This window comes from Mchenga conophoros, linkage group LG18 (assembly GCF_057382185.1).
Source record: "Mchenga conophoros isolate Kocher_MC1m ecotype Shallow Benthic linkage group LG18, M_conophoros_male_GT1.1, whole genome shotgun sequence".
Taxonomy (NCBI): domain Eukaryota; kingdom Metazoa; phylum Chordata; class Actinopteri; order Cichliformes; family Cichlidae; genus Mchenga; species Mchenga conophoros.
Genome location: NC_140543.1, coordinates 11,566,663 through 11,587,653, shown reverse-complemented (window position 1 = coordinate 11,587,653; position 20,991 = coordinate 11,566,663). Strand labels below are relative to the sequence as shown.

At 38.4% G+C, this 20,991-nt stretch overlaps 1 protein-coding gene across 3 annotated transcripts in view; it reads right to left on the bottom strand.

Annotated features, from left to right (window-relative positions):
• The window catches only part of piezo2b (piezo-type mechanosensitive ion channel component 2b), a 92,082-nt gene that overhangs the window by 4,701 nt on the left and 66,390 nt on the right, over positions 1 to 20,991 (bottom strand). Inside the window, exons 30-50 of one of the 3 annotated variants that reach the window (XM_085253616.1) lie at positions 20,469 to 20,590; positions 20,176 to 20,244; positions 18,912 to 19,018; positions 16,630 to 16,728; positions 15,745 to 15,865; positions 15,581 to 15,661; positions 14,802 to 14,968; positions 14,482 to 14,675; positions 13,941 to 14,114; positions 11,197 to 11,859; positions 10,352 to 10,610; positions 9,861 to 10,037; positions 6,152 to 6,479; positions 5,761 to 5,893; positions 4,642 to 4,789; positions 4,310 to 4,521; positions 3,959 to 4,117; positions 2,428 to 2,575; positions 1,675 to 1,863; positions 1,274 to 1,366; positions 598 to 767 (exon numbers count right to left, since the gene is read on the bottom strand). In XM_085253616.1, the coding sequence (XP_085109742.1) occupies positions 598 to 767; positions 1,274 to 1,366; positions 1,675 to 1,863; positions 2,428 to 2,575; positions 3,959 to 4,117; positions 4,310 to 4,521; positions 4,642 to 4,789; positions 5,761 to 5,893; positions 6,152 to 6,479; positions 9,861 to 10,037; positions 10,352 to 10,610; positions 11,197 to 11,859; positions 13,941 to 14,114; positions 14,482 to 14,675; positions 14,802 to 14,968; positions 15,581 to 15,661; positions 15,745 to 15,865; positions 16,630 to 16,728; positions 18,912 to 19,018; positions 20,176 to 20,244; positions 20,469 to 20,590 (3,813 nt within the window). The remainder of the gene's footprint in view (positions 1 to 597; positions 768 to 1,273; positions 1,367 to 1,674; positions 1,864 to 2,427; positions 2,576 to 3,958; positions 4,118 to 4,309; positions 4,522 to 4,641; positions 4,790 to 5,760; positions 5,894 to 6,151; positions 6,480 to 9,860; positions 10,038 to 10,351; positions 10,611 to 11,196; positions 11,860 to 13,940; positions 14,115 to 14,481; positions 14,676 to 14,801; positions 14,969 to 15,580; positions 15,662 to 15,744; positions 15,866 to 16,629; positions 16,729 to 18,911; positions 19,019 to 20,175; positions 20,245 to 20,468; positions 20,591 to 20,991) is intronic. The other 2 variants (XM_085253615.1, XM_085253617.1) reach the window with 2 other exon arrangements.

Genomic DNA, 20,991 nt, shown 5'->3' with positions numbered 1-20,991 from the left:
GATGGAAATTGATTTAAAAAGAGCCCATGAGGTTGTAGTGGGGACCCCTAACGTGCCCCAGGCCAGCAGGAGGCTGAAGACCCCTGTTAGTATAGGCCACGGCAATTGCTCCTACTATCCAGTGGGAGAGGCACAGTTTGTGCTTTAGCCCAGCACACAAAAAGCTGGTCACCCTGGGTTCTGTCCATATAAACAGACAGAGCATAGACTGGACACAAGGTTGCTCCTCTGAGGTGAAAGGTGTCAGGTAAAAGCCCGGCAGTTCTATAGGGGAACATGTGCTCTGAAGGCTGGCCTTTCCCTTAGAGATGGGGTGAGGACTGTAGTATTTTGGAAGGGACTCCGAGTAGAGCAGCTACTCTTCCACATTGATAGGCGCCAGTTGAGGTGATTATTGCACTTTTGCCAGAATGTCATTGATCTTACGTCTTTGGTCATACACTACTTGTAATGTGATGTCGATGCTCTTTAATAATTATCTTTTTTGTTTCATGATGATAAAATAAATAACTTAAATTTTATTACTTATTAATTAACCCTTTACTAACAGTTATTATAAAGTTTTAGCTATCTGGAAACACATTTGTCCCTGCGTACCTTTGCACAGACCAGGACACAGTGATGGAGAAATCATCAGTAGCGTTCAACATCTCTATCAAGCTAGCTCTGCTGGGCGGACTGATGGTCCACAGAGAGTTGGAGCTGCCTTTCAATTGAGCAATGATCAGGTCCTTATAAATGTAGCTCTCCAGCCACTGCATGGCGTCCTAATCCAAACACAAAATCAAACAATTGGAATAAATATAATTCAGTCGCACTAAACCAATAATCTGTCAGCTAAGCAAGTTTAAATTAAGGTCAACATGCACACATACACAAATGGACTGTTGATTGTTAAAACTGTTTCAGATTCAACTATAATTCAACTATCTAACTATAATCTTCCACTGAATATTAGTACATATCTTTTTGTTTCCTTCAGGAAAAATTTATCCCCTGATTTAAGGGTATGGATGGATCTTGCTAACCAAATTTGCTAGCCTTGACCTTCTCAGTCAATACATAAAATAAGCTTCCAAAACCAGTTGATGACATCATCGTTGTTACGTCGATCCTTTTTACTGTCTATGGTACTTTAGTAGAGAAAGAACTACTCGCATTATATGGGAACTACTTTACATCAGAGATAAAAAAGTATTTATTTCTCAAATTGAAAACACATTATGGTTTGTAAATTATGATCTTCTATTTGTATTTGATTTCGTATACTTACATCTTTCTTCTTATAATATTCTACAAAGTTGCGAAATTCCTTTTCCGTCACATTCCGCAGTTGCTTTTGCTGCGCGCTCATGGTGAAGATGGGCTGTGGAAAGACAACGTTTTGAAAAAAGTCTAGTTAAAGGTGAATACACCTCTAATGATTTTAAACCAAGCACTTGTTTCTGGTGAACTTAATTTATTCATACAGATTAATGTGCAGTAACTGTTGTGAAACTATGCCTGATACACACACATACAAACACACTACATTAAATCCTCCACCCTAAATACACTAAAATATCTCCCTCAGTCCACAGGTACCACATAACCATAAATGTTACCTCTAGACATTTGACAAAGGACCTGTGAAAAGAGGTGCCAATGATTTTATATAAGAAATTGTGTCCACACCTGAAAGCCTGCCAGTGTGATTTCAAACGAGACATCCAGCGGAGTGTTGACGACTCCAGCTACAGATTTCACGAGGGACATGAAGAGCAGCGGAAACCATACTATACAGATCAGCAGCACCACAATCATTCCTCCCATCCCATACTTCACCACTTTCTTCTTCTTCTGGCCTCGTGGCTGGGGATACCTCTGCAGAAGGATGACAGAGAGGACACTGAAATAAGTTACTGGTATTAGATGGAGAACGTAACACAGAATTCCCCCTGATCCTTTGCTTTAACAACAAAGTCAACGCAATTTTTTTTGACAAATTTGTAAAAGTAAAAATGTGCAAAAAGTTTCATGGAGGGATATATTTCAGACTGACTGGGTAACAACTACGAGAGAGCAGTGAATAAAGATATTTTCACTTTTGTTATTACAAATGCAGAGAGCTGTGCAAAATCTACACATCAGGCACAACTTTCTCATATGCAAGCTCTCTCTCTCTCTCTCTTTCTCTCTGCACAAATTTTTCACTATATATATATATATATATATATATATATATATATATATATATATATATATATACATATACATATATATATATATATATATATATATATACATATACATATATATATATATATATATATATAAGATTTACCTCCATAAATCACAAAAGTAAATTTCAGTTTAAATTCCAACATGACAGACACTGGCCCTGAAACAGATTTTTTTACACTACACTAGTGCCACGATGATAAACACCTTCTCTGACTCTCTCCAGCATTTCAGGATAAAGATGTGAGCGTAGATGTCCTCCACACAGATCCAGCTGGACAGAGACAGCGAAGTGTCGGTCCAAACCCAGTCCATCACGGCTCGGAGCTCCGTCAGGAAAGGTACTAGACGGAAACTGAAAACCACATATCTTCTTTATTAATCTGGCATAATGTGAAAGCTCATGATATTATTGCCTATATAACAAGATACTCCTTTAGTCTACAGCATACATGCCAAACTTATTTAGCTTCCTGAATTTAAACCATAGCGCATAGCCTTCACATGTAGAGTATTTTGGAACTACTCAATTTAATTTAATTCAATTTTATTTATATAGCATCAAATTACAACAACTGTTGCTTCAATTCACTAAATAACTTACTTTTAAACAATATGCAAAGATTTAGAAATATTTTTTTGTAATTTTAAATACATTTTTTATTTTAAATAGTAGTCATAGTTTTGTGTGGTTTCAGTCCTTTGTATTAAAGTCGGCATGACCATACAAGAAACAGCAGTGCACTGTATTTGTTTTCACACTGCTGGGCTCATCCTCTCCTTCGAGACATCCCTTCTCTTTGCTGGTAACCCGCCATGTATTTTAAAACACACATTAAATTGCTATTAAGTGAATAAAACCCATTTTTGTGGCTTTTTTATGATGAAGAAATAACACCAAAGATTCCTCTTTCATTCAGTTTAGCCAAAAAATAATGAATTTTTTGTTATCAATTATAGATGTGCGGAAAAGTGGATATAGATTAGGTAGAAAAAGTATTGTGTTTATTAATTTCACACCCTTTTATGCATAGCTTGACTTTCATATTTTTTAGTTCACACATGATCTGGAGGCCTTCCCAGTGGCCTGATGGTGATTTTCTTGTTGCTGGTAAACGGTGAACTCAATCAGCAAACAGAGCTGTGCAAAATCTACACATCAGGCACAACTTTCTCATATGCAAGCTCTCTCTCTTTCTCTCTGCAGCTTCCATGCACGCAGGCTCCACATGCAAACTCTCTCCCTCTCTCTGTTTCTGTCAGCAAGGCAGGCAGTGTGAACCATGTAATGTTAGACACGTTGATCAGATAAATAAAGAAAAAGCAGAAGGGTGAGAGACGATGAAATACAGAAGCAGCTGAAAGTACCAGCTAGCAATAGGTCAGTCTAAAACACAAGCTAATACATCTTTGGATCTAGCTGTGCAGTCAAATAAGTAATAATAATGCATATAGTAATAAGCTCATAAATCGAAGTATCCAAACAGCATATTTTAGAGATCTGTTATGAATCTATTATAAATTTAATGTTAGTGCTTACCGTTTCAGCTGCATTAATGAATTAAATTCTAAATGCTAAACTGATCAAATATAACATAACTAGAGCGAAAACCAATGCTTATGTTTCTATACAATTCTCCTTGCAATTCTGCTTCACCAGCACCAGCAGCAGCAGCTAGCAGGGCCTTGGACATGTTTGTCCAGCTGGAAGAAATGAAACTCTCTCTGCATAACTCACCCCTGGAACAGGAAGAGGTTGACATAATTGTAGCTCTTTGTGAGGAAGTTTCCCAGAACACGGGTGGGATAACCACAGCGGATCTGATAGGCTGACAGCCCGAAGTAGATGCACTTGACAAAATACCACATCTGAGCGACTGTGTTCTCACTGAAACGTCTATGAAAGGAAGAAAACAAAGACAGCTGTTGAACTGAAAAAAGAATGCAGCTGGTTTTCTAACTTTGAAGAGCAAAATAAAAAAAAAATGCACAAATATATTGGACGCCATGCTGTCAGATGTATTTTATCATTTAAATTAATTAGGATGATTCATCTCAGCTCTCACGTGAGCTAAGATGAAGCGCTTACTTGTCTGTGACCTTTGGCAGGATGAAGAACATCCAGAAGTGGATGCCAAAGACCAGAATGACCTGGAAGATAACCTTGCCCATAACAGACTTTCGGAGGTAGAGGGCCCGGTCCACCACCATGGTGCCAAACTGGATCAACACCATGACGAGAAAAGCTCCCGGGACCTGATCCTCTGACAGCGATGATGTGATGTCCGCCGCTGAGTGTTTCTACAAGGAAAAGGTAAACATAAAAGTCAGTTTTATTAAGTCACGTAACAAAATTCTAATTGTTGTTGTCACTTGAGGTGAACACTGTCATTTTCTTCTGCAGATAAATTCAAAACTTACACCAAATGCCCAGAATCCAAACACAATGATGATGAAGTCAACCGTGTCAGCGAGGAACATCAGCACATAGACGTCGGTGACTGCGCTGTACTCTGGATGAATCAAGTTATAGAAAAACTGCCTGATGGGAAGATAGATACCCAAAACCCTACAGGGAGCAGAATCAGTGTTATTAGAAAGCGATCAAACAGACGCCTGAAGCTTTTTGTGTTTGTGACCTTTCTGAGACTGTGTCATTTTGTAAGGAATCTTTTACAAAGTTTCACATACTGAGGTCTGCGCAGAAGAGAATAATCAGCCTTCAGACTACTCTAAACACTAGGATGGAGGAATTTTTCAGTTGTTGGGTTTTAATGATGTCAGTGAGAATCTGATATTGCATCTACAGCCTCCTGTGTGAGCATCTGCCTGCTAATCAAACCCTCAGTTTGTTGAGGGAAGCCAATCAGAAGAACAAGAGCTTAAAGTGTCCTGTGCAGTTTAACTTAGTTTAATGATGAACTGGGGGTCTTACAAAAGGATAAGATAAAATGGGATTGTTTTTAACCATTAATCATACAAAGCTACTCTAAGTCCAAGAATAAAAATATGTAGTTGGAAATAAAGATAGTAAATCTGCTTTACATTTAAAAACCGCTTATAGGTTTTTTTCTGTGCGTTCAAACAAAATCACTTCAAACAAGTCTATATAACAGCACTTATTTCATATGAAGAGCTGAACTTATTTTGAGCAAAACATTGGGTTTCGGTTACTGTCTTACACATTATATCTGGGAAACCGCTCATTGCATTGCAATTAAATTTAGAACAATAACATGTTTGGAGTGTCTGTTGCAGCACTTACAAAAATGACAGTGAACGGTCTAACGGGAATGCTGTAATTAAAGATCCAAATTTAGACCTTTGAAAGGTTTAAGCTGCTGTATCACCACGGTGGTTTTCCACAGTGCATCTTACATCATTCATCAAGAATACTTGCTGAGCACACTTCTCAGCAATGCTCTCAAAACATTACAAACACACTTTATAGTCAGTAAGAAGCTGTGGGTGGAATTAAAGAGAGAGAAAAAAGAAACACAGCCACTTCAACTTTTACAAAGCAGCTATGTTTTGTGCTACCGCTTTATGATGAAAGCTTTTGCTTTGAAGAGCTGCTCCCTCAGTTTCTCTATGATCATCTGTTTGCGGGTCTTCTGATGGACGCTGGCCTCGCTGCCGCTCTTGCGGCTGCTGTTGCGAGAAGCTGTACTTCCTGTGGAAACAATTTACATTTTCAGTTTTAAATGACCCGTGTCAAAGCTCTGAGTTACTGACAAACGCAATACCAATGCAAGACTTTCTATTTATCGTTATTTTTACTGTAAAGAACAAAGTTTACGGTTACCACAAAATATCATATTTCTTCCAGGTGTTTGTTTTACAGAAATACTGCAGCAGGGGATTTCTTAAATCCACCATCCAACAACAATTTAGTAGCAGGAAATAGCCAAAAGGGAAAAAAAGCCTTCACCTCTCTTAGATCTTGCAGAAGAGTGAAGAGATGGATGAGAAATGTGTGAGCCTCCACTGGAGCTCTTGCGCCGCTGGTAGGTCTGCTGCTGCTGCGAGTAGGGCACCTGAACGTGTCCTGAATCTATGGAGGTCCCGAAGTTTATGGACCTCAGGGTCTGATTGGAGCCTCTCCTTTCACTGTTTAGTGACGAGCCCGGTTCCGACTCCTTCTCACTCTCCCCGTCTTTTCTCTCGTCTTCAGACTCAGACTGACTTCTGACTTCTTCAGACTGACAAGGTGCCTCTTTCTTTACCTTGGGGTCATCCTCATCCCATAGACCATGGCACTGGTAATGAAAGGTGGAAGGACTGTTATTTCCATATCCAAATAAGATGAAAGTGAACAGGTTTTTTTCCCCAGTCATAAAGCTGTCCTACCCTCCAAAAAGAAAAGAAAAACATAAAAATATCACTAAAATCCCTGATACATGTAACCAATGAAGCCACAAACCCTCATCGTGGTAACAAATCTTTAATTTTTATCTCAGCGTTACTTCAAATACTTCAAATTCCCAACAACATAAATACATCTTCTTTGGTTCCTTTTACAATTTCTACAGGTAAAATAAAAAAAACCCTAAGTTTATATTATCTCTGCTACACTGAAAATAACATTTTTTCCCATAACGGTTTAGGGAGTAAATGTGACTGATCATTAGGTTTTATAACAGGACTCATTAGAAATAGAAGATGAGAGTGATCACAGTAATCGGCCTTTCAAATATTGAGAGGTGCACGACCAGCTGACAATACAACGTTAAAATCGCTACGTGACACCCACAACGAAAGTGACGCATCGAGCATAATGGAACTTTTATTTGGCTCTTTTTTGTAATATTTAATTGAGCAGTTTTGCTATTATTATTATTATTATTATTATCATTGTTGTTGTTGTTGTTGTTATAGTTATATGGGTTGATTCTATGCAGTATAATCTGTAAACTAAGTATAAGTGACCAAAAAATCAAATGCAAGGCTTCATAAAAAAGCTGGTCTTCTGTAAAAAAAAAAAAGAAAAAGAAAAAAAAAGGAAAATATCAGATAGCAATGACAACCCGCATTTTAGTCATTATATGACATAAAAATATTGGCAGCAACTAGCGTAACCCCTCAGCCTCAGCCTAGTAGATACACATGTGGTATCAATTTAAAAAATCCTTTGTTGCCTTGTTCTTAAATCTTATATCAGACAAGAATGGACAACATTCCTCTCTCAAAAGTCCAACAACTGGTTTCATTAGTTGCTACATGTTTACAGACTGTTGTTAAAAGAAGAGGGGCTCCTACACAGTGGTAAACATAGTTACAAGTAACGTGTTACTGTAATCCGATTACTTTTTTCAAGTAACAAGTAAAGTAAGGGATTACTATTGCAAAAACGGTAATTAGATTACCGTTACTTTCCCGTAGGAACGCTGCGTTACTGCGTTACTAAAACCGTGATTTTTTTGCGAGACTGTCTCATGACAGTGACGTAAGCGAGTGCGACGTTCGTGACAACAGCTGTGTGCAGATCAACAGTGGATCATATATCGAGTACGGAAAGAGCATGAGCATGCAGCGTTTAAAGCGTGGAAGTACTGACCTTACTTTGGGTTTGATTCCATAAAAAGTGACAAAAACATTAGTTTCCGCTGTGTGTGGGAAGAAAACGTCTTTTTACAGCGAAAAAAACCCCTAAACTTCCAAGCAAGCACCCGAGTGCGCAACGACGTAATGAGAAATTCACAGAGAAACTCGCGGATTCTTCCACTGACCGCTGCGGCACACCTGCACCAGGGCAAACCTCCGCCTACCCTACTCCTGCTTTACAGGTGAAAAAACAGGAACAGGACCGCTGAGTCTTTGACTTTATTTATTTTCTGCTGTGTTTTACTTGCATCTATTTGAAAGAGTGAGTGTAAACACAAAAAAATATTTTATGTGCTGGAATGTGCAGAAAATAGGTTTAAATATTAAACAAATTTCTTCCAGTCAGAGAATGTTGCATATAATTAGATTTTTGCTTCATGCATAAAGTTAAAAGATTAAAACTAATAAAACAAGTTTTAAAAAGAGACTTTTTCATTTGATTACATTTTGTATGATGGATTATGCAGAAAAAGTAGAATTGGGCTGAAAGATCTATCGCTTTATCACCTATTCAGGTTGTAAATCGTGTTTTTAAAAAGTAACTAAGTAACCAAGTAAATAAGTAATTAATTGCTCTTGAAAATAAGTAATCAGTAAAGTAACGGGATTACTTTTTTCAGTAATTAGTTACTGATTACTTTTTTCAAGTAACTTGACCAACACTGCCATTCTTCATGAAATAGTAAAATGTCTCAGTTTAAACATCTGATGTGTTTTCTATGACCTGATGCGAATATATGGGCTTATGAGATTTGCAAATCCTTTACATTTTACACAGAATCACAACATTTTTGGATATCAGGGTGTAATACAGTCCTTGTTTCACACAGAAATACTAAGAAATTTAATTTTTTTTCCTTTAATACAGTAAATATTTTAAAGTAAACTATAGGGAATAAGTGGAAAAGAAAAATCAAACCACATGGGAGAAAAACTCTCTCAGAAGAGGCCTAACATTGACTCTTCATATTTTGCTTTCCCCCCTCACTAACAGAAGGGATTAGTTTGTTCTGGATGGATTTGGGAGAAAATGATACAAGAGGTGGGGTTTGGAATTTTTGGCAAAGATCCTTAGACTAGAATTAGGAGGCAACATTGGACATATTTTCACAAATCCAAATCAATTTAAACCATTACAAAATGTGCCAATATGCCAAAAAAAGCAGACATCTGCACAGTTTCTTTCCATAGGGCGTCACTCTCATGAATACTCAGCACTCTCTGTACTTAAACATTATACTATCATACCTGCTGCTGTACTGTTTTGCTCTGTACTGTAAATTTATAGTGTCCTCACCTATAGTATATACAGTAACTAGTCATCCATCCCTTATTTATTCGATAATTTTAGTCCATCATGTGTACCATTGCACCATAATATGCTATGTATGTCTGTGTCATGTTGATAGTATTGTCTGTCGTTTACTCTTTTCTCTACACTGAGAGCAAAGAATGATCTCGAGCCCAATTCCTTGTCAGTGCACACATACTTGGTCAATAAATCTAAGTCTGATTCTAAAAGACACTATCTTCATTTTTAAGAAAATATCACAGACTAGCTAGCTCCAAGTGTCATTGTGTATCCAGAAGGATATCTCATTTCATGTTTACAGCTTTGGAGATATGCAGTCTTAAACTGCTTTTGTTTCATTTGTTGATAATAAACTGTGCAGAACAATCCAGCAGGGACATCTAAATTGCTCAAATACTGGCTTTTCATTCAGTTTTGTGTATCAGCCAGCCTGTGCTGCCAAAAGCTGGTACTTATTAATACTGGCCTTCTCAGATGCATAAATCAGTCCATAAAATGTGCAAAGGAATTTTATTTTGTCTGCAGATATTTGAAATATATTTTCTGTCTCTCTGAAAATTAATTCATGATGAAATATCAAGTCAGTGATGTCATGAATAACAAGACACATATAACGAGTGTACTTCAGGAGAATCAACTCTAAAAACAGTATGCGGCGATAGTTTTTTATGGTCTTTGTTTTCATGTGAGGGAGACGTCTATATATTTCTGTGTTTGCCCACACCTTCAGGATGGACCTGTGAAAGAAGAGAGCCAGTAACTGGACCAGGTCGTAGTGGACGTAACCGTCTTTCTTCTCCACACCAATGATGTTGGGAGGGTGAAGAGGTTTGTTCTTGTCTACGCTCGAGTGGAACGGGAAGAAGCCAAACTGGAAGAAGTATTTGATGACGATGGTGACCTGGAAGGAAAACATCATCAATCAATTTGAAATACACACCAAGTCCGACTTTTACTCTGGAACCTGATGATCATCTGCTAGACTAAATGCTGTTATGTTCCCTGTTGCCTTTTTTTCATCTGAACTTTGTAGTATTCACTGTGGACAAAACCAACAATCTTTTCCTTTATGTTTAGATCCTTTATCTACTTCATTTCCCCCCAAAAAAGACATCTGAAATTTGAAAATTAATGATAGAAACACACAGTTACTTAACAATTTCTTGAAAATCTTAGTTATTTATTTTGCAACATCATCATCATGTTTGTCTGCACCTCAGTATAGATGATGACAGTCATCCAGTAGCGCTTGCTGGGCCGTGGAACAGACAACATTGCCCAGAGAAAGATGGTAATGGGAAGGACCAGCGTAACACAAGAGGCTGACACCAAGTGGTTTATGATGATGACCAGGTAGCACACCAACTCTGAGTGAGCCACCAGCATGTTGTAGAGGGCGTAGCAAAGCTGGAGGAACAGAGGCTGGTTTTGGTAGAATTTATCTGACTGCTCCAGCTCCTCGTCATAAAACATCCTGGACAGACAGAGGAGGCATTAATGGAGGTCGTAACAGTGAAAAACTATTTATGTTTGATTTTTTTTTTTAAAGACAGAAATTATATCACAACTGAATGACTCTAGAGACAGATAGTTTACTCTCAGAAGGCTTTAAGTCGGGGGTATCAAACATAAGGCCTGGGGGCCAATATTGTCACAGCAAGGAATTGAATCGGGCCCATTAGACAGCTTTAGAAAATGTCAAGGAGTGAATAGATTTGAACTCTTAACTGTAATATCATAGGTTTTACAGCTTTTTCTATTTATAAGGGCTGCCGTTCATAATAGACCAAAGTAATTAACAGAAAAACAATTAAATAACAGGAAAGTTCCTGTTTTTCCACGGTAAATGAACAAAACCTTCATATCTTATAATTACAGGACACTCTGCTTAATGAATTCCCATAACTTTTGCAGACATTTTACACATTTGTCACATGATTTCACTGCTCTGCCCTACTTAAGATCATAGTGAGCTCTATGTGTGGCTCAGCATGTAAAATGAGTTTGACATCCCTGCTTTAAGGTCTAAAACTTTAATCAATATATTTTTTTTAACTTACTTGTTGAGCAACAGTTCACTGGCCGTCAGTTCAGTAGTCATAGAGGGCAACATGATGTCCGACCTGCTGTCTGAGCGGCTGTCTGAGGTCATGACCATGCACCTCTTCCTATCTGTGTCACTCTCATCGTCACTAACTTCCAAGCGGTCAAAGCTGACTGCCTTGCTGTAGCTGGGAGGCACATCCGCATCAGATGTTTTAGAGGCATCTGTATCTGGAGTGTAGAGCAGCTCTGTTTGACCCTCCGTAGGCATGAGGTCCTGCTGTCCTGCACCATCTTCACTCTCAGTGATGAACTCTTTCTCCTGGGCAGAAGGAGAAGCGTGTAACTCTTCCACTCTTAAGGAGGGGCCCTCATCTGGACCAAAAGACTCCCAGGGAGCCTCCTCTCTCTCCTGGTCCTGCTGTTCCTGTAGTCCTTCTTCACCCTCTAATCCCTTCTGCCCTTCCTCGACCACCTCTTCTTCCTCTTCTTTTTTTTCTTTCTCCCTGGGCTCTCCATCACTCAATGCCACACCCTCAGCCTCCCCAATCTCATCAAACTGTTGAGATTCCCAGGGAACTTGCTGCTTGTCTTCCACTTGATCGTGCTCATCCTCCACTTCTTCTATGGTATCAGTAGTTCCCTGTCTAGAGTAAATTATGACACACTGGGTTGGCTCACTGTGAACGAGAAGACAAAACAAAACAGGGATTGTGTCAGATGTATCAATTTATTTGTACTTTCTAAATATTGATTTGGGTTCTCACTATATCTGGAATAAATAAAAAACTGGCATCAAGCAGAAAGCAAGCGTGTAGACACACTAATACATTTTTAGACTACATTAACCCGTATTATGGAGTTTTACTTGTAAGCACTGACAGGACCTAAAAATGTTTAAGGGCAAATTTCTGCATTAAAAAATATATTACTTTAATCCACCTGTTTAGCCTGTTTTAACTTATTGGCAAGTTATTCACAAATTATGGGTTAACACAACAGGAGTTGTTTTTTTACAGTGCTTCAAAAAAAGTGTTTGCCCCCATCCTGATTTCCTAGTGTCTTGCATATTTGTCACATTTACATGTTTCAGACCATCAAACCCGAGTAAATACAAAATGCAGTTTTTAAATAATGTTTTTATTGATTAAGGGAGAAAAGTTATCCAAGCCTACCTGGTCCTGTGTGAAAAAGTAATTGCCCCTTTTGTTAAATCATGAATTAACGGTGATTAACCACATTTTTTGGAAAATTGAGTTCAGTTTGACTAAACACACTCACGCCTGGCAGACCTGTTGAATCAAGAAATCACTTAAATAGAATCTGTCTGAGAAGCAGGCAAAAAGTTCTCAAAAAGCAACACATCATGTCACGATCTAATGAAACACCTGAGAAACAAAGACACTGACATCTTTCATCTGGAAAAGCTTACAAAACCATTTCCAAGGTTTTGGGACTCCATTGAACCACGATGAGAGCCATTATATACAAATGGAGAAAACTTGGAACAATGGTGAAGCTTCCCAGGAGTGACGGGCCAGCCAAAACTACTCCAAGAGTACACTGATGACTCATCCAGGAGGTAACAAAAGACCCCAGAACAACATTAAAGAACCACAGGCTTCACATGTCTCAGTTAAGGTCAGAGATCATGATTCAACAATAAGAAAGAGACTGGGGGGAAAAGTCATCCATGGGAGAGTTCAAGGGGAAAACCAGTGCTGACCAAAAAGAACACAAAGGTCTGTCTTACATTTGCCAAGAAACATCTGGATGATCCTCAAGACTTTGGGGAAAATACTCTGGGGACCGGCAAACAAAGGCTGAACTCTCAAGATTTTAGTCGTGTTACATCTGGCGTAAAAGTAAAACAGCATTTCACAAAAGGAACCTCATACCAAGAATAAAATATGGTGGTGGTAGTGTGATGGTCTGGGGCTGTTTTGTTGACTCAGGACCAGGAAGATTTGCTGTGATAAATGGAACCAGGAATTCTGTTGTCTAGCAAAACATCCTATAGGAGAATGTCCAGCCATAAGTTCCTGACCTCAAGCTGAAACACACGTTGGTTCTGCAGCAGGACAACGATCCACAACGCACCAGCAAGTCCAACTCTGAATGGCTTTAGAAAACAAAAATGAAGACTATGGAGTGAAAAAAATAGGAAATCAGGAAGGGGTCAAACACTATTTCACACTGCTGTATGTATCACATTCTGGATTGATCATCTCAGTGTTGCATGACTGGCAGAGCCTCTGGACAATCACAATTCCAAATAATGGTCCTTCTGCCTTTTCAGTATAACGATAACCATAACAGAAGAATAATAGCTGGTTAGCGCAGAAGGCTAAGATGCACTTTAACAAATATGCTGTTAAAGTTCATCTTGTGACCATGAAAGAAATCAAGCAGACATCATTTGGGACAGTTGGAACAGCAAACCATTAGAAAGGAACTCTCCCTGTCAAAGTAAAACTACTGTTCGGTCCAACCCAAAAAAAGAAAGAGGCAGTTGTTTAAAAGAAGCAGGTCACAATTTACAAAACCCCTTCTTGTAACAATACTATTACTGAACAACAACTTGTGTTTAAGGTTAAAAATGGATTTGTGACAGAATGAAATACAAAAGTAAAAAAGTTTGAAATAGAAATCATGCAGTGATTCAGCAGACGTTAATAATCAATGCAAGACTGATGAAAACACAAAAAAGACAGAAGAGATGCAATGATATTTTCTGTGTGTACATGCAAAGGCCCAGCACCTGGATATGAAGCTGCTGCCGCTGTCCACTGATGAGCTGGACATATCCAGCCTAGGTGATCTTTTAAGTTTGGGCCTGGCACGCTCACTGGTTTTGGGAATGCACTCTGGCATTGCATCCAAGTCTTCCAAGGTGGATTGACGAGAAAACAGTGTGGTGGCGTCAGTGCAGCCACTGATAGGTTGTGAGAGTGACAAATGGGATGATCAGTGGTAAGAAGGATGACATGAAATCTATGTTATGTTAAACAAAAGAGATGATATTCTGCAAATAAAAAGCATCTGTAAAGATCATAGATCATGTGATGATTAACACAAAGATACAGTAAAGCATTTTGGTGAAATGGCTCAGTGTGATGATAATGTGCTGATAGAAAACTATGATAAGTAGGAAGTTTTTTTCTTGTTTGTTTTTAATGCATTGAAGCAGTAAACGTATACAGGTTTTTACATTCACATTTGCACAATACTGCACATAAAGACAACCTGAAACCGTTCATGATGGCATCTCGTTTAGTCTTCACATTGCACTGCTAATCTACCTGGACATGCTCTCTCTGGAGGCCGTGGACTCCTGGCTCTCCATCCGGTAACCTCCTCGCCTTCTGCGGACCCCGATGGAGCCCGAGACTGAGTCGTCCTCGCTCAGCACATCCATGCTTGCCTGTCTGGACATGTTAAGCCTCATGGCCTTGTGGTAATAAACATGGATGCTCTCTCTGGATGGCACGTTACCCTGGTGGGAGGAGAAGAGATCTGATCATACGTATTCCACTGAGTGATTTTATAAATGATTCAGTGAAAGCACATTTAAACTAACCCTACTTCTACATGTTTAAGGTCACTGCAGAGAGCTGCATACCTTCTTGACCTCTCGAGTCAGCATGCAGCGCTCTAAACGCAGCACAGTGGAGATGTCAATGTACTCTCTGCACATTTCATTCATCCATTTAGTGAAGCTTTCCACCGTCGTCTGGAAGAGCATCCAAGTGACCTTGATGATGTTGAACACTCGTTTGATGATGTTATCTGAGGATGAGCACACAACAGAAAATGCATTAAACGTGGTCGAATTAAAAACTCATACTTAAATAAACCTTTTCATTAAATAATTGACAGTGTTGTATGTCCGAATGCCAGTAAAATTCCTTGAAATAATGATTTCAGTAATTCCTGCCTTAGTTCCTATAACCGTTGGGATCCTGATTTGCTGTGATTGTCCATGGGCGTCTAATCGCCAAATAGCTAGATTGATTTTTTATATTAATATATCACATTTAATTCCTACTAATTATCGCTCCTTATTGAACTAAGGTTATTGCACCCATAAATCTGTTTGGTTTTACAGGGGATTTACAAAAGTTGCACCGTTTTCTAAACACATACACGTTAATCAATTACAGTATCAAGCCCAAAAAGTATGACATTATTTCTGGTTGTTTTATTTGCTGAAACAGCAGGTTCATGAACCAGCAATCTAATAAATATTAATCTGATTTAATCACTGAAAATAATGATAGCATAAAGATTCCCACTCAAAAATACATTTTAATATGTATACCAGTTTTTCTCATGATGGAGAATTTGGTCAGTGTAAATTGGAGAGCTGTAATTTGTAAAACTGAGTGTCATAAAACCAACCTGGGCCACCAGATTTCTTGTTCTCATCGTCTTTTTCTTGCCCATCAGACAGCTCGCCAAGGTCGATGGTCACACGACCTGCTGATGTACAGTACAGATAGTTTAGTATAAATTTAAAGTCTGTTTCAAGTCAGGAAAAAATTTCCTTTCTAGAGCTGACTTACCATCTTTCTTGCTTTTTCTGTGTCTAACTCCTTTCGTGTATCTCTTCCAAAATTTGCGCTTCGCTTTGCCTCGCGCCCTGAGAGCAGCTTTGGGGTCTGTGATCCAGGTTTGATACATATACTGGAGAAAGGAGGGTAGCAGTTAAGTTTTAATGAACGTCACTGAGGGGAATTATGCCAAAGCCACAACAGAAAAAAAAATATTACAAAGTTTATATATAATCATTAAAAGTCATGTAAATGTTATGGTGCTCTATTTTAGTATTTCTTAAAACTAGCCTAGAAATAAAATCAACAATTCATCATAGTGAACGTTCATATGATTAAAATACCAATTACATCTTTTATTTGCCTTTTAAACAAAATATGCTTGAGATTTCTTTAATGCAAGACCACCATCACCTTACTTTACACCAAATCTTTACAAAAAAGGAAAGAAAAGCGAGGGAGATAATTTTCAAAACAGTTTTTTTAACTCTGACTTTGATTTCTAAAACTTGTGTAACAACCTATAATATCTATTTTACACCCCAAAAAAAATCTTTACCAGGAATAGGGACCACAGATCAAATCTGAATTATGTTGTACGTTACATATGTGATAGATCGTCAGAGCAGCGGGCCACATAAAATGGCCATGACACACATGCAAACACCAATCAGTCAGACAGTAACAATACATGGTACAAAAACATTCTCATTCCAAGTCGAATTTGGTGATCTATGTAAGTTTAGTGTTTTGGAACTGGATGAATAAACACATCTATTAATTTACAGCATGTTCACCAAACACGAGCTGGAAAGGCAGTTGTCTGTGGTGTTAGTTGTTATTTGAACTGGCAGATGTTCACAGAGAGAGCCAGCTGTGTTAGATGAGGGTGAATACCTTGCCTGCCTTCACTACATACTGCAGCACAGTTTTAGGCAGCTTAATGACAGATTTGGGTAAAGCCAGAAGAGCGGAGACAAACTTCCCAATAGCTCTCTGAAGAGAGGAAACAGAGTGGGGAGAGGGTTAGTAGAAAACAATTTCATACTGTTAGAAACAACAGAGGTTAATTATGTTAGGAGGCAGTAAACAAGAGGAGGACTTCAAAGCAAAATTATAGGTGTTTATTGAAAGGTTAGTGCCTACTGTATCACAAATCACATATTGTACTGCGCAAAACTCTTCTTTATATTTTTCTAAGAAAATGGGCTATAGGTCCAGTTATTTATTTAAACATGTGCAAACATGCATGGAAAGTGTACAGTATGTAAATTAAGATACAGAGTTTAAAATTTAATGAGCTTGACAGTCAATATTTGGTATTATCACCATTATTCTTAAACACAGCCTGAGCAGTCTTCAGGAATAGTTCTCCAGGCTTTTTGAAGGACATTCAAAGCTCTACTTTGTATGTTGGTGGTCTTTTGGTCTGTTCTCTATCAAGATGATCCCATACTGCTTCAATGATGTTGATGTGCAGGCTCTGGGGAGACCAATCCATCACTGTCAGTGTCTCACTGTGTGGTTTTTCTATCCAGGTACACTTTTACTGCATTGGCAGTAAAGGTTTGGGATCATTGTCAAGCTGTTAAATGAAGCTGCTCTCAATAAGATGCTTTCCATTGCTAGCTGACATGCAGTCCCAAACCGTAACAGAAACTACACCGTGTTTTACAGATGACTGCACTCATCTCTTCTTGACCTGATGAGAATTTGAACCAAAAATTTAAAATTTTTATTCCAGTTCTTGTGTTTGTTAATTTGATGTACCTTGTACACCAGTGCCCTGTTTCTCAAGGACATGACTTTAAGATACTGTTCATCTACAGTAGATGGTGTTTTTCTTCTGTACAAAAATGTATAGACACTGGTTCTATACTTGTTCACCCCTTAAGTTAGGAGCCTTTTAATGGTTGGATGACTCATAGGCCAGTGTTAAGTGGTTTAACAAATGAAAAAGCATTCCTCTAATAAAAATAGTCAGGTAGACAGACTGGACTGAAAATGAGCGAAAAAGAAGTCAATGTCCGAAGAAAACCTTTGGGAAACCTTCAGAAAGCCTGGGCACTTATTGTTCAAATCCACTTTAAAAATGACAGCTCTGGCTGCTTGGAAACAAAATATAAAGAAATAAAGGGTGGCTTAAGACTTTTGCACAGTATCATACATCCCAACTTCTACATTTAACCCAGGAAAACAGGAATGAACAGTACTGTAAGTGTAAAACTCTTTCTAGGTGATATCTTTATATATACTTATTATATTATATATACTTATACTTTATATACTTAATTTTCATTCATCAGTTGGTGTGTTTGTGATAGTGGGAGGGTTACAGACATGAGTTGAGAAAGAGGCCAGAAAAACAGGCTATAGTTGTGGTTACAACATGATGAAGTAGTCTTCCATTGTGTTACATTGTATACACAAATGAAATGTTATGAAGTGTTATGTCTACCTGTGGATGTGAGGACAGAAAAAAAACATTGCTCACTCATACACAGAGGTACGCAGTACTACAAATACTGCTGTATTTCCTCTTTCCAGAATGACACCTTTGTGTTTTAAACTTCATTTGCTTCTCCACTTCTGCTTTAAACATAGTAAATGAGCCAATATGACATCATTCACTATTTTGGCTGTTGCTATTCTGTTTTTTTAAAAAGCAAACATCAGAAGTGATGGGTGGATGTGCTTGAGAAACCGAGGAACCTGCAAACTCATGGAGTAACAAGTTGTCAATCAGAAAGTATACGCTGGTTTATCATCTAATTTATAAATTTTTAAAAAGAGCATCACATTGTATTCAGCAAGACTTTGAAAATAGTGACTGACATCATAAACTCTTTAGGAAAGTGTTACTGTGTCTATAAATCATGGGAGAAATAGGGTAATTTTCCCATAGACTTCTGTATAATCAGATTTGTTTTTACAATGCGAGGAGCTGCCCCCTACTGGCCATTTGAAACAATGCAACCTGCATTCGCTTTGCTTTTATGATCCAAGGCAACGTCCACCTTTTACATATAGTTTACTATAGTTGTAAAGAAAAGTAATAGCTTAGAGAAGCCAATTAAAAACTATTTTGTAAAAAAGGACATCCATAACCATGTTCTTCTCCTTAAAATCTCTTTGGGAGAATCACAGCATTTCCCACTCTGAAGCCAAAATATAACCACCTGAAATGCTGACTTCTTTGGTGGATCGTCATCTTTTTTCTCTTCTTCCTCCTCTGCTTCTTCTTCACTGTCAGTTTCAAACAAGTAGTAGTCTCCACTTCTAACCACTGAGGGGCAGAGCGCAAAGCACTGTTACATTCACTCAAACACAGGCTGAAGTCATTTATTGCTTTTATGACATTAAAAAAAAAGCAACAGAAGGTTCTCTTGCTGTAAGGAAGAAACACAACCACATTAAACTCTACATATTTCTCTATCAAACATTTGCATATATCTATGGCTCGTTATGATATAGACGCACTTTTAAGAGGATGAAACCACACGTTAGTAAAATTAACGAAAGTATGAGCAGAAAACACAATGAGGAATGTCTGTTATTCTCATATTTCAGTCGCCCTGGAGTGACTCCAGTCTACAGTAGTTAAGTGTTAGAAGCAATGGGATAGACAAGGCTGACTTATGTCCTTGAACAGAACTGCAGTGGGCAGGAGATGAGGGGAGGATGCTGGGAAATGGAGATGAAACATCAAATGACAAAGAGATAAAATGGAGAAATAATTTGAAAATGTCATGTGGGGGTGGAGTATGATATGAGACATGAGTTCAAAACAAACAGGCAACCGCTGTATTGACTCAGGGAAATGCTGGCTTTTTTTTTTTTTATTTACCACAAACCGACTGTAAAAGCCATAATTTTACATATTTAATCACTGGTCTGATTGCTGTTCTATTTTCTCCTAGGTAATGCCTGTTTGGTGATCATGTCTGCAGGCAAAGAATGAACTAAACCTTCAGCCTTTATTCCAGTACTGAGAATGAAGGCTTGTCAGCTTCATTTCTTTGCTTGAAAATATTTTGCAATGGAGTGATTCTCTACTGTAGGCTCTTTAGGTGAGACCAGCAATGAAGTTTATGTTTTAAACAACGTCAAGTATAAAACCTCCAGACGTTAGTCATTTTCCCTTTCTTCATTGCTTCTATTTAAGGCAACCCTGTGCTGCACTCTTGCTGAGACTGTTACGCTTTTATAAACCTAAGAGTCTCGCCACACTTGCTTTGTAAAGTTACGCAAGAGCTACAGGTAACGGGGATCCTTAAATAGAGACAGAAAAAGATTAAAGTCCGGAGGGAGAAGGCAGATACTATATGATGTTGCCTTTAGAGCCCATGGGCAGTATGGGAATCCTCAGCGTTCTGGTCAAGGACACAAGGGCCAATCAGAGTGGAGGAAGAGAAAAAAGAGGTTTTGGGGGGGTCAACCTACTGGAAGCATGGTCAACCCACGGCCTCCACCACTGCTTTTTTTTGGTCTTGGCTTTCGTTGGCTGTGCTCCTAAAATTTCACAAATACATCAGTGCAACATTTAATAAGAAATTCAGTTCTGTAAACTTCAAGACACAAATCTAGTATGTGAAGCTTTTTATTTAGTTCCAATGCTAATAGAAATGACACTATTATAGACATTCTGTTCTTCTTATAAACGATCATGAACGCCCACCCTCCTTGAGTAATACCAAAACTCATAGTATTTCTACACCCAGCAGGCTTTGTCATACCATCATCATCATCCTCTTCGGGCGGGACTATCGTCTGTCCATCTCCAGAATGTTGAGCCAGGCTCAGCATCTTCTCCTTGCCCCGCTTAAACTTTTGCTGCCTCAACTTAATGCGCTCCATCCTGATTAGATCAAAGAGAAGGTGACGAGACACAAAGAATCGACACAGAGGAACAGCGTAACAGACTGACCATAAACACCTCCGGGCTTCATGTGGAAATTACTGTACATTACGTAACAATGGAGTGCTCATTAGAGAGGGCGAGTGGACATCATCAGAGCTTGTGAGTAACCCCTGAGTTACTATGAGTGGTGGAAATACATTGGCTTGATGAAGTAGAGCAGGTTTCTGGGAAACAATGATGAAACTGAGCCAGGAGACACTTTGAGTCAAGTTTTTCTGCATCATGTTTACCTTGGTGTGAGATAAATTAGAGGGGGCCTAATAAAAGACGCTCAAAATCATGAAACAGACATAACTGTGTTTTAGTTTAACTCAGTGTTTAGTGATATTTTGCATTTA